The 14,458-nt window shown below is 42.5% G+C and overlaps 1 protein-coding gene across 1 annotated transcript; it reads left to right on the top strand.

The window, feature by feature from the left end:
• The first annotated feature begins 113 nt into the window (after positions 1-113).
• EXOG (exo/endonuclease G) lies at positions 114-8,171 on the top strand. The gene is made up of 6 exons (XM_075271545.1): positions 114-240; positions 1,982-2,131; positions 3,900-4,039; positions 4,165-4,241; positions 6,505-6,619; positions 7,442-8,171. The coding sequence occupies exons 1-6, from the start codon at positions 114-116 to the stop codon at positions 7,898-7,900; spliced, it is 1,068 nt and encodes a 355-aa protein (XP_075127646.1). The 3' UTR covers positions 7,901-8,171.
• Positions 8,172-14,458: the final 6,287 nt, after the last annotated feature.

Genomic DNA, 14,458 nt, shown 5'->3' with positions numbered 1-14,458 from the left:
TCACTCAATTGCAATAAACATCGCGACCAGTAGACGTCGCTGTAACCACATCTCGTATTCTACAGCCAGCAGGTGGCGCGCCGATTCATTTGTGTCTTTTCCGCTTCCTGGTGATGTCTGGATCTCTGCACCGCCTTATAAGCCGCCGCTTTTGGGGGGGTTTCGTGCTGGGGGCGGCAGTGAGCACCTCGTCCTGTCTGACCGCACTTTATCTATACGAGCGGAAAAGATCCGAGCCAGGTAAGAAAGCTGCCCCCTGCTGGAGAAGTCTGTGACTACGGTAACTCGTGCTGCACGTGTGTGGTGCTCAGGGATCGGATGTTACATGCACCGGGCGCTGAAGGGTTAAAAGTTTCGCCGCTTAGTAAATGGAAACCGAACGCGGGAAGTCACGTGACCAGTGTGGGGTCTGTGCACACTAGGCGGTTCTTGAATCTGTTTCTGTGGACTTTCTACCTCTATGTTACTTATATTGACTTCTCACAATTTCTGCTGCAGATTTTGTTCTGCATTGTGTGAATGGGATTAGCCAGAATCCTGTCCTCTTTGCTGGTAATGTGACATGAAGCATTTTTTGCTGTGACCTTTCAGCCGCCGCCAAAATGCTGCGTTTTCGCAATGTGGGGCTTCAGCGTAGAGTGGATTATCCAGAACCATCCCCAAACCAGCGCTGGAGAGAAAAAAATGCACGAAACATCTCGTCCTATTGCCTGAAGCAGGTTTCTTTTTTAAAGACGATCTTTCATGTTGTCACGCATATGCCAACAGTGCGCTGAATTAAGTAATTTTGGCACCGATCTCTCCCCACTGTCAAAAGGCATTCCTGACCGTCTAGCATCATTGCTGGGCTGTGAGGAAGCAGAGTGGATGATGTCATTTCAGCTCTGTCGGCCTTGCCGTTTGGCGAATTCGGGGCTAGCGGTCGCAAGGTGCAGGCATGTACCTGTTGCATACGTAGCCTATGTTTCTTTCCTGGTCCCAAGGTATGTATATGCCAAATGTGAGCAAAATCCCTGCAGCCGTTTTTTGCGTGATTGAGGATTAACCATCCAAACACACAAACTTTCACATTTCTAATATTAGTACGGTAGGGTCCGTGTGGTTTCATTGCTCACCACTTTTCAATGCGTTCGGTATTCCATTTGGGGGGTCCTCAAATGCATTACTGAACGGAGATGTGGACCAGGCCTTAGACTACATTAACACAATCGTGAATAATGGCCGTGTGTCGTCTGTTTTTTTTTTTTTTTTTGTTTGTTTGTTTTTTTTTCAATAGACGTCACACAACAGCTTCCAACTCAATATCAGTCATTGGGGGCTATTCACATTACCTTTATTTTGATGTTCCATTGTAACAGACAAACCATTGTCTCCAGTAGACGTCACTGGCATCACATCTTGTATTCTGGTTCTCCTATTTGGCCGTGACTATGTCCTATGTCGCCCTGCGACTCCCTCACCAATTGTGACCGTGAGGGTGCTGCCACTTCTAGTCACAAAAACAATTCAGTAGCGCTCAATGTTTTTGCAACTAGAAGTTGCAGCCCTCTCTCGGAGTCGCAGTATGACTATATAGAGGGCAAAAAATAATGGGAGAAAACATATTCTATTTTTCTTCACATCGTTTTTCATTTGAGTTTTTGCTGCGTTAGTCTGTGTGTGTGTGGGGGGGTCTTCCTCACTGCCCAGCGATGAGTCTGAACTGTGAGGCCGACCCCTCTGACAGTGCAGGGATATCGGTAGCACCAGGGCACGTACCTGCAAAACTGAAAGCCCCCCAAATTCAGCTCAGTGTCAGCTTTGCAGTGGTTTATAACATGCCATACTGTAGAGGACAAGAAAGGTCCATCAGTTATTTGGGAGTTGACATATTATTAGGTTGGTTTATTAACCCTTACAGGTAACTGCGCTGTTCTATAAAGGAACATGATGGACGCCGTATTTGTCAATGCTATAATGTTATCTCCTGTTTTGTTTCCAGAGCCCGTGCAGCAGTCCCCATTTGAGGAATATGGCTTCCCGCAGAGTGGTACAGAGGTCAGACAATATATCAGTCACGCTTTATCCTATGATCAAGCCAAAAAGACCCCACGATGGGTGATTGAGCATCTTACTAAAGAGAAAATAGTTGGTGAGTAAAAGGCTTAGAGGGGTCTATCCATTAAGTACAGAAAAGGCCTATCACTAAGTTATGTCATCACCTTATGATTGGTGGGAGATGGACGTCGGAGTCCCTACCAATCCCTGGAATGAAGGGGTCGCAGCACCGAATCCTCCTATCAGTATTGTGTGACTGGGAGCACCACTGTGCTGCCAAAATTTAGAAGGGACCGTAGTGCTAAAGTCTCAGGAGTGTGAGGATCCCACCAATTATACAGTGATGGCATATCCTAGTGCTCTGCATCACTTTATAAGATCAGAGTTACCCTTTAAAGACCATAGGTATAACTTACTAATGCTTCTGCACCAGAAATCTGGTAGAACAATGGCATATCTTAGGCGCTCAGCTGATGGAGCGTGGTGGGACTATGGACAGGCCGGGCGTTGGACACCTGATAGAGGAAATGCCCGTCTTAATAAATTCCTCCCATGTGTATATTTGTAACAATTATTTTATTGCTACTTTCACACTTCCCAGTTTTGGTGTATTTTTGTTGTTACTGTAATTTCTCAGATTTACTGATTATAAATGTTTTTTTTCCTATTGACTCCAGTGATAGAAAATGGCAGCATTGACTATTTACCTACAACTGTTTCTTTAACCAGGCCACAGTATGTAATGTATTTATGTGTGCTTTTTGCTTCCTATTCCTAGGTGTAGTTCCTTAAACTATATAGACACCTCTTCAGTAAGGCATTTTGCAGATGACCGTGGGGTCTCGGCTGGACATGGTTGAATGGCACAAATGTCATCCATGTGCCGCCTTTGCATCGACCGTGCTTCTGCAACCCCATTCATTCAATGAATAGGAGACTGGGAAGCACGGCCACAAAACTGGACAGGAATAGGATCTTTCCTGAGTTCTGTAGCCTGCACATGGTATCATGTAATACACGGTTGTGTATGTGGCCTGGTAGAAATGAATGGGTCAGTGTGCTGCCTGGGAATAACTCACATAGCACTGTCCAAGCCCACGGTCATCTGCAAGGACCCTTATACAATAAGAAGAAGTCTGGGAGGAGGGGGATGAATCTGCAGTTCCTTTCACTCAGTATTTCTTAGACTGTATGCTGTGAGAGGAAGGGAAGCTAAAGTGGGATGAAGGATTAACCTGACAGTTCAGCCAGATCTATAGAAAGCAGCAGGGAGATGGAGAAAGACCCAATATATATGCATGTTAGATATATGTCTGAGTATACTACTGTATATATAAGGCTCTTTGCACTTTGCTTTTAAGTCTTTCGTCAGAGATAAGATATATAAGGCCCGATTCACATCTGGTTTTATAGTTTCCGTTCAGGGAGTCCGCTTGGGGATCCCCCAAATGGAAACCTCTACGCATTAAAAATCAGTTGCCTAAAGGAAACCCGCAGACCTCATAGACTATAATGGGGTCCGTGTGGTTTCCGCTTGAATCATGCAGAGAGAATAGTCCTGCAAGCAGCACTTTTCTCTCCGCATGTTTCGTGCGGAAACCACACGGACCCCATTATAGTCTATGAGGTCCGCAGGTTTCCTTTAGGTAACTGATGTTTTAATGTATATAAATTTCCATTAGGACCAAGCGGACTCCCCGATGGAAACCCAAACATAGATGTGAAACGGGCCTATGTCTTGGTGTATGCTCCCAATTTCTGTCACCGTGATGGCATCTAGTGACATGTAATGGCCATTGACTCCAGTTGTTGTCACTTATCTTGTATCTCCACGTATTGTGATTTCTTCATCTTTTCTTCAGGTCTAGCTGACCGAAAACATTGCAGATTTAAACCGGATCCAAACATTCCAGAAATATTCAATGCCAGCAATGAAGACTATTTACGTAGTGGGTGGTCCCGGGGTCACATGGCTCCTGCAGGGGACAGTAAATATTCTACAGTAAGAGTTTTAGTTTTTTGCTTACCATAAGAAGAAAACCTCAGGGCTTTTTTTTCTGCAATTTTTTTGCAACTAGGTTCTGTAAAGTACATAAGCTTGACTTGTCTCTCTTCTCTCATTTACAGGAGGCTATGGCTGAAACATTTTATCTTTCGAACATTGTGCCTCAGAACTATGAGAACAACGCTGGCTTCTGGAATAGGTAAGATCCAGGGTCAATTGTGGTTGTAAAGCTGCAGATTTGCCATAGGACATTGGAAACAACACTTTTAATACAAAACATTGAAATCATTTTTGCAAGTTAAAGGGGGGACCCTGGAGCCCCTGAAACAGCAGCATCTCCTTATTCTATTATAGGAAGTTCTTATACTTCTACCTTCTGCTCAATCCACACCTGGCTTTGGGTGCAAAAAACCACAGCAAAATCTGCAACTAAAAAAAGCAGCATTTCCACAATGTGGGGCCTCACATTGTGGAAAAGCAGTAATTTTTTGTTGCAGATTTTGCTGCAGCGATTTGAACCAAAACCAGGTGTGGATTGAGCAGAAGGTAGAAGTATAAGAACTTCCTAGATATTTCCCATTTCTTTTATGGATTTAATAGAAGGGAAAGAGCTTTCCAGTCCTTTTTAAGCCCCTCCTAACTTGGGTTCAAAAACTGTATCAAAATCTGCTGTAATGGTAGGGCCTCGGCCTAATCTGTTCTATTTATTACCTCAGCAGCGCCCCATTATTTATCCCAGATTTTTTTCCTTCTGCCATTTCCTTACTCTATTACCATGAACCTAGTGTTGTTTGGTCTCTGCGATGTGCAGCAGAGGACCTAATATTTGGCTGCTCCACCAGATAATCACCATTCGAGGCACCATTTATATTCTACTGTAGAATGTCACAGAATAGGCTGCAGTAACTGAGAGGAGCAGAAACCGTGATCACACAGTAGAGAGCCATTGGATATGCACTACACATTGACTAGGGATTACCCACAGGATCTCATTTAGAATGGTTTTGAGGAACCATCAAAACAGCTTGAGGAAAAATGACATCCACCATGTCTGATTTTATTTCACATAACCTTGGGGTAATAATCTTAGAGGACCTTTCACCACCTCCAACAGGACCATCTATTTATATTATTTAATAGTTGCTGCTCTAATGATGCCAGCACAGTTTGAATTTTTTCTCTAGTTTTCAATGTACCTGAGCGATCAATGCTGTTAGTTTTGGGGTCTGATATGCTATTTATTCTCTGTGCTGTCAGGAGGGTGGTGTGAGGCAGACGGGGTGTGATTCTGAGCTCTGACACTGGCTGCCTCTAATTGGAGCTCTGAGACACACCCCCTGCTTGACACCGCTTTTCGGACTCTACAGAGCTTACATAACACACCAGGCACCAAAACTATCTGCACTTGTTGCTCAGGAAAGGTGTAGGATAGAGAAAAAATTCTAACTATACCAAAATCAGTGGAACATTGCATATTAACAGAGGCTAAGAACAGAAATTGATGGAAGTGGTGAAAAGTCCTTTTAAGGTTGAGGCTCCATGCTGCGGAAAAGCTGCTTTTTTTTCGTTGCAAATTTTTTTTTTTTTTTTTAATGTAGATTGTGAGCCCCACATAGAGCTCACAATGTAAATTTTTTCCCTATCAGTATGTCTTTTTGGAATATGGGATGGAAATCCATGCAAACACGGGGAGAACATACAAACTCCTTGCAGATGGTTTTTTTTTTTTTTGCCCTTGGCGGGATTTGAACACCAGGACCCAGCGCTGCAAGGCTGCAGTGCTAACCACTGAGCCACCGTGTGGCCCCATTTTTCGTTGCAAATTTTGTTGCGGTTTTTTGAGCCATACCAGGAGTGGAGTGAGCAGAAGGGAGACGTTTATGAACTTCCTATACATTTACCATTCCTTTTGTAGCCATTTTTGGCTCAAAAACACGCAGCAGAATCTGCAACAAAAAAATCTGCGTTTTTACAACGTGAGGCCTCAGCCTAAAGGGTTTCTCCATCTCCCTGTCTCATCAGTTTGCCTGCTGTCTCTTCTTCTCACTTCCTGTATTATTCCACAAGCTGGTGGGCAGCTTTTACTGTTTGATGAAGAAAACACTATGAAGTACCTCAATAGATAGAGATGTTGCTTTTACCATGAGAGCTCTGTTATTCACACATCAGTAATCCTGATCGGATAGTGTACATTTAGTGATATATCCTTTAGTCAATGACAGTGTAAGACATGGAAAATAATTGAAATAGTTGGTGAGCAAGGTGACATCCATGAATTACCCAGCCATGATGCATATATACAACTATAAATATCTGCAGAGTGACTTGAAAGAAGAAATGCTAGTGACCAAAGATATTCAGCCAAGTCAATACATCTGTATTTTTGTTAAGAACGGTTTTGCGTTCCAGTACATTGGACTAACAGCGACTTATTTCCCTCTCCATTTGTAATGCACATCCAGGTTTGAAATGTATTGTCGAGACTTGACGCAGCGTTTCGATGATGTTTGGATTGTGAGTGGTCCTCTGACATTGCCCGTACAGCACGAGAATGGCAAGAAAAGTGTCACCTATCAGGTGAGTCATTGTTTACCATCACATAGTCTTGAATGTCACTTCAAAGATGACCGGTCAGCCGCTCTATTCCAGAAAACAATGAGTATTCCTCAGTCTGGTTGAACTTTGCTTTTTGCACCCGCCTGATTGTGTTGAGAAGCATTCAGTCGTGAAATGAAGTTGCTCTTATCAGCGGCCTCAGATCCACTTAATTTCTTAGTTGAGGGAGTAAGACATTGCACATTCTCATTAAGAGCTACCTATTTGCTCCGTAAGCAGGATGAGATTATAATTTGATAAATTATACATTTGGAATGTAAATGAGGCCCCTAATGGCATAATGTACAGTCAGGGGCTATTTGTGGGGCGGCGAATGGCAAAGTGTGAAAACCCTGCAGCGCCGCCATGTAATGACTATGTTCTGCTGGGAATAATCACTGGCATCATGCGGCCATGGAGGCTAGGCACTTATTTGCCCACTTATAATCTGTTTAATAGACAGTTATATGCATGTCACAAGATTACTTTGCCCCCTTCCCCTATATCTATCTTGTACATGCGCAGCCCCAGTAAGGAAGATGTAAGACTGATGGAGAATAGGTATCATCATAGCAAAGTGTCTTCTGCAAATGTTCACAATGTCACTAACCACCCCTTCAACCACATATAACTGGTTTAGAAGACATCTTTTGGTGGGAAGTGTGGTCCCTCTGAGGGACTCCAACCCTCAAAGCATAAACATTGCATAAGGAACTTGAAATCTAGTTATGAATGAACACAGAGACCTTATGCAGTTTTGGTCTTGCCTTGTATTCTCCTTGCCTTCTACATTTCTCCTCTTAGGTGATCGGCAAGGATGACGTAGCAGTGCCCACGCATCTTTACAAAGTGATCCTCGCCCGGAAGAAGCCTTCTGACGAAACTCTAGCTGAAGGAGCTTTTATTGTTCCCAACGCCCCCATTAGCTTTCAGCATCAGCTGCCTGAATATCAAGTCCCCCTTGAGACACTTGAGAAAATGTCTGGTTTGGTTTTCTTCCCTCAAGTGGACAAATCGAAAGACGTGAAGAACATATGCGAGGTGGACACTTGCAAACTTATCGAGCTCGAAGAGTTCAAATTATACATCGCAGGAAGGAGCATGAAGAATGCGAGAAATCTCCAAAAAGTGGAGAAAATTATGTCCGAATTGAATGAGGCCAACATAAAGCCAGACAAATATCTGCTAGAGCTTTACGAACAGAAAAAGAAGGAGCTGGAGTCTAGTGGGACGGTTACTGCACGAGAAGAAAGGAGAGGGTGACACATCTTACCTGCATGTCAGAAGTAGTGAAAATCTGTTTTATTGCTCAGGGACATGTTAAAGATAACCAGTCATCAGGATAAAAACCTATTAAGGCATCTGTAAAACACTCTCAGGGAGTAAAAAGGAAACCACAGAAAGCAGGTGAAGAGCTCCTCTCCATCTGGTCAATGAGCAGGGTCAAGAAGGCTTTCCTTTGTAAGGGCATTACTATATGGATCAGACTTCATTTTAAAGTAGCCAGATAGTAGGTAAGATTATATCTACAAGTAAGGGGGCGTTCACACTACCATCGGTGTCCGACAGGTAGTGTCCGCTCAAAATCTGGCACGGACATTAGGAGCGGACACTAGATGTGTCCGTGACACCTGTCATTTATTTAAATGGTCATCGGGTGCGTTCTTTTGCACTCTGTGCCCTTCCTTCCCTGTCCGCAAGTGAAGATGTCCGACTTCTCAAGCGGAGAGAAGAACCCTACATGTCAGGTTTTTCTGTCCGTTCCTGTGTATGATATCTGAGAATAGTTAGAAGAAGCAAAATAAGAGTTGGATCTATCAAGCACTCCTATGCTGTACGCTAACATTATTTGTTACTTTGTATCAAATTTGTCCTTTTTTTTTTTTTTTTTTTTTTTAAAATAAACCTGTTTGTTCCACATTTTGTGTCCCTGTCTCTGACTGGTTGTGTCTGCACCACTGCTGCTACCGAGCTACCTCCCCCATAATGGTTACTTACTATAGCCAGAATACCCCTTTAATACACTTTGCTGTATCTATAGCAGGCATGTCAAACATGCGGCCCTTTACAGGCATATCTGCGGCCCGCACAAAACTCTCAAACTTTGTCCCTAAACTAAAGAGACAAAGTTTGAGACTTTTGTGCAGGCCGCAGATGTACAAGGAAAGTGAGCGGTGGATTGGGGCGGCCCTGCTGGACACAGCGCTGCTCCAGCGGCTGCCCCTCACCCTTCGCAGAGAGCAGGTCTCCCTGCCTGCTCCACCCCCTCCACTCTGCCCCCTCCTCCCCACACGCCGGGTGAAGTGGCCACATAATCAGGCCCGCACCCGACGTGTGCCTGCGTCCTACTCGGTCTCACAAGACCGCTGCGCAGGCTGAAGAGCAGAAGCAGCGTAAGCTTCTGCAGAAGAAATTGTGATTTTTTTTTTTTTTGATTTTTTTTTTTAAGTATTTAACCCCTATCCTACGGATAGGGGTAAATGCTAGATTTATGAGGGGGAGGGGGGTTTGGAGTGCTGGGGAAGGGTTGGGGGAGGGGGGCTTTTTGATGTCTGTCTGGCCCTTCCTTGGGCTTTGGGACTGTTTTTTTTTTTTTTTTTTTTTTCCCCACCCACCTTGTAATTCTTTCACTTGGGGGTTAATTGGAGCATTACAGTCTGTAGTGCTCCTATTAACCCCCAAGTGCAAGAATTGCAAGTGGGTGGGAAAAAACAGTCCTCAGGCCCAAGGAAGGGCCAGAGATCCAGAATCACCCCAGCCCCCCCTTCCCCAGCACTCCAACCCTTCCCCAGCACTCCAACACAATAATGGTGTCTGCCAGCTTTAACTGAGGTGCCATTTTACCGGCAGTCGCAGGCACCCGGAGCAAGATTCGGGGCCTGCGTGCATTTTTATGGCAGCCAGGAGCCTTGTGAGGCTCCAGCCTGTCATTCTATACTTTCTATTGTAGGCTACTCTATGTAGCCTGCAATAGAAATGCCGGATTTTTGCGATGCATGGTATTAGTGATCAGTCCCCTAGGCCCTAGCCATTAGCTGCTGTGTGCGGCCCTCGCAACAACCTCTTGTTACTCATGTGGCCCTTGGGGTACCCTGAGTTTGACATGCCTGATCTATAGGATGTTTTGGCTTCACAGACATCTGTTGTGCCCACTTGATGCAATGATAATGTGTGCTAAAGATCTTCAAAGGATTCAGCCGCATACTGTCAAATACTCTAATCCCACATTCACATGACCGAGTTTCACCCGTGACTCAGTCCATGTGTGTGCCAGACTTATCAGCCTGAGCATCAAGTTGGGAGAGGGGCCTAGTGACATACTGTCCCATACTATAATCCGTATAGGACTGTATATCAATGGGAAGCAGGACCTCCAGGTAACATAAATAACTATACTGCTAGGGCCCCTCCTATGGGTTATGTGTGGTACTGCAGCTCCACTAAAGGGGGAGATGTATAGTATTGTGATGAGCATATAACTTTTATTGTTTTATTAAAACAAATATTAAATGAATATTCTAAAAAGTCAGTGATAAGCTTATTTACTATGATGGGGAAGGTGGAACATCCTCTATATTGTAGCGTCCACTTTCCATGTTGTCTTTACAAGGGGCTATGTAATATGTATATCTAGTCTACTTATATAGTGCCATCATATTCTGCAGCGATTTTACAGATATTGTCAGCACTGTAATATTGCCTCTTCAGTAACACCCACAGTATCTATATGATGTGAGTCTAATAACACCAACATTATACAAACCTGTAACAGGATCACCCAGACGTTCTATACTCAGTGTGACATATAAGTTATTTTTTTACGTTTTATAATAACGTATTATTCATACTGATATTAGTAAAGGATCAATCTCAAGATTATATATATAATCACACTCACCGGCCACTTTATTAGGTACACCATGCTAGTAACGGGTTGGACCCCCTTTTGCCTTCAGAACTGCCTCAATTATTCGTGGCATAGATTCAACAAGGTGCTGGAAGCATTCCTCAGAGATTTTGGTCCATATTGACATGATGGCATCACACAGTTGCCGCAGATTTGTCGGCTGCACATCCATGATGCGAATCTCCCGTTCCACCACATCCCAAAGATGATCTATTGGATTGAGATCTGGTGACTGTGGAGGCCATTGGAGTACAGTGAACTCATTGTCATGTTCAAGAAACCAGTCTGAGATGATTCCAGCTTTATGACATGGCATTGCATTATCCTGCTGAAAGTAGCCATCAGATGTTGGGTACATTGTGGTCATAAAGGGATGGACATGGTCAGCAACAATACTCAGGTAGGCTTTGGCGTTGCAACGATGCTCAATTGGTACCAAGGGGCCCAAAGAGTGCCAAGAAAATATTCCCCACACCATGACACCACCACCACCAGCCTGAACCGTTGATACAAGGCAGGATGGATCCATGCTTTCATGTTGTTGACGCCAAATTCTTGACCCTACCATCCGAATGTCGCAGCAGAAATCGAGACTCATCAGACCAGGCAACGTTTTTCCAATCTTCAATTGTCCAATTTCGATGAGCTTGTGCAAATTGTAGCCTCAGTTTCCTGTTCTTAGCTGAAAGGAGTGGCACCCGGTGTGGTCTTCTGCTGCTGTAGCCCATCTGCCTCAAAGTTCGACGTACTGTGCGTTCAGAGATGCTCTTCTGGCTACCTTGGTTGTAACGGGTGGCTATTTGAGTCACTGTTGCCTTTCTATCAGTTCGAACCAGTCTGGCCATTCTCCTCTGACCTCTGGCATCAACAACGCATTTCCGCCCACAGAACTGCCGCTCACTGGATGTTTTTTCTTTTTCGGACCATTCTCTGTAAACCCTAGAGATGGATGTGCGTGAAAATCCCAGTAGATCAGCAGTTTCTGAAATACTCAGACCAGCCCTTCTGGCACCAACAACCATGCCACGTTCAAAGGCACTCAAATCACCTTTCTTCCCCATACTGATGCTCTGTTTGAACTGCAGGAGATTGTCTTGACCATGTCTACATGCCGAAATGCACTGAGTTGCCGCCATGTGATTGGCTGATTAGAAATTAAGTGTTAACGAGCAGTTGGACAGGTGTACCTAATAAAGTGGCCGGTGAGTATATATATATATATATATATATATATATATATATATATATATATTTGCATGGTCTGTCATGATGATTGATGCCCATTTGCCAGTAGTTTTTAAGTCAGTTGTAGAGCATCATGCACAGCATTGTAAGGGCGAAACACATTTAGGGTGAAACTGGGTCCATGTGTTGGCTAGATTTGCCAGCCTGCACCTTATGCCTGGTGAGGGACTCCTAGCATTATAGTTATCTCTGTACTAGGAGTCCATGGCTCCCAGCAACATACAGTGCAGTACCAATTACAATACAAGTCAGTGTGACGCTGAGAGACAGGGCTACTAGTATCATAGATAACTATACAGCTAGGAGTCCCTCTCCCACCATACTGTTGAGGACAGTAAATTTGGGTCAACACATGAACTCAGTTTTGCGACTGAAACTCAGTCGTTTGAATGTGCTGTACGTGTGAATCCAGTACTAGTAGTTGTATGATGCTGCCACTAGAGGGAGTCAAAACTGTAGAGAACACATGAAAAATATTCCGGAATTGAGCTGAATTTTTGCTTAGATTGATACAGTATATTGACCCATAAGGAATATTTTCAACAGTGCGTTGAGTTTTACAAATTGTTGTTCATGTGGTGGGTGTAAAAGAACAGACATGAGATGGGAGCGCATATGAAGGAAGAGGGATTATTATTTATTTTTAGAGCACCATTAATTCTATGGTGCTGTACGTTATTATATTATATCCATGGTGGTGTACATTATTATATTAATTCCATAGTGCTGTACATTATTATATTAATTCCATAGTGCTGTATATTACATTATATCCATGGTGCTGTACATTATTATCTTATATCCATGGTGCTGTACATTATTATATTATATCCATGGTGCTGTACATTATTATATTCATTCCATAGTGCTGTATATTACATTATATCCATGGTGCTGTACATTATTATCTTATATCCATGGTGCTGTACATTATTATATTAATTCCATGGAGCTGTACGTTATTATATCCATAGTGCTGTACATTATATTAATTCCATAGTGCTGTACATTATTATATTATATCCATGGTGCTGTACATTATTATATCCATAGTGCTGTACATTATTATATGAATTCCATGGTGCTGTACATTATTATATTATTTCCATGGTGCTGTACATTATTACATATCCATGGTGCTGTACATTATATTATTTCCATGGTGCTGTACATTATTATATTATTTCCATGGTGCTGTACATTATTACATTATATCCATGGTGCTGTACATTATTATATTATATCCATGGTGCTGTACATTATATTATTTCCATGGTGCTGTACATTATTACATTATATCCATGGTGCTGTACATTATTATATTATATCCATGGTCCTTTACATTATTATATTATATCCATGGTCCTGTACATTATTATATTATATCCATGGTGCTGTACATTATTATATTATATCCATGGTGCTGTACATTATTACATTATATCCATGGTGCTGTACATTATTACATTATATCCATGGTGCTGTACATTATTACATTATATCCATGGTGCTGTACATTATTACATTATATCCATGGTGCTGTACATTATTACATTATATCCATGGTGCTGTACATTATTACATTATATCCATGGTGCTGTACATTATTACATTATATCCATGGTGCTGTACATTATTACATTATATCCATGGTGCTGTACATTATTATATTATATCCATGGTGCTGTACATTATTACATTATATCCATGGTGCTGTACATTATTACATTATATCCATGGTGCTGTACATTATTACATTATATCCATGGTGCTGTACATTATTACATTATATCCATGGTGCTGTACATTATTACATTATATCCATGGTGCTGTACATTATTATATTATATCCATGGTGCTGTACATTTGAGGGTTTACATACATAGAGGGACATGCCCACAAAGGCTTACAATCTATGAGGTTATTGGTGTTTGTAAGGTTTTAAACTAATGGATAAGAGGTGTTCCCACTTCTTTCATAGTTTTCCGTAGTGTACTGTGCTGTCCTATTTGATTCTGTACTTTATTTCAAAGTGACCAAAAAATAATAATTTTCAATTTTGTCACATAGTGAGGTTGTCGCAGATTTCCATAAAGACTTTTTATTTACTTTATACCCAATATTACTCACATGGGGCGTGAAGGTGATTCTGACTTCAATATAGGAAAGGATTCTTTGCAGTCAGGGCAGATCATTCCACAGTTTTATGGCTATAAGTGGTAGTAATGGCAGGAACTATGGGGCTGGGTGCCTGTCTATTGATAAATGACATGGAGGGCTATAAATAATTTAGCAATAGATTGACATGGGGGAATATCCTGCAGTGAGACTCCGCTGACCAGGATTTGTATTTTTGCTTTTCTACAGGATGAAGAGTTAGGCCTGAGAACTGATGAACGTGCCATTTTATAACTCCAGTAAGTATGAATAAAGCTTAGCCAGGTCAGAAGGGATACTAGGTCTCATTACAGAGACGGTACAGGGACTTATTAGACTCTGCAAGTCCTGCTAAGAATTCTGGGTAAGGACTATGCAAATAAGATCTCATTAGTGGAAAAGAGGAACTTGCTATTTTGGAATTTAGCTCCCTATAGATCTATGCATGGACAATATCCCCATAATCTGGTTTATAAAGTTCTTGAACCATGTATAGGATGCTATGCAAGCTG

This window comes from Leptodactylus fuscus, chromosome 4 (genome assembly GCF_031893055.1).
Source record: "Leptodactylus fuscus isolate aLepFus1 chromosome 4, aLepFus1.hap2, whole genome shotgun sequence".
Taxonomy (NCBI): domain Eukaryota; kingdom Metazoa; phylum Chordata; class Amphibia; order Anura; family Leptodactylidae; genus Leptodactylus; species Leptodactylus fuscus.
This window is presented reverse-complemented; position numbering and strand designations above follow the sequence as displayed.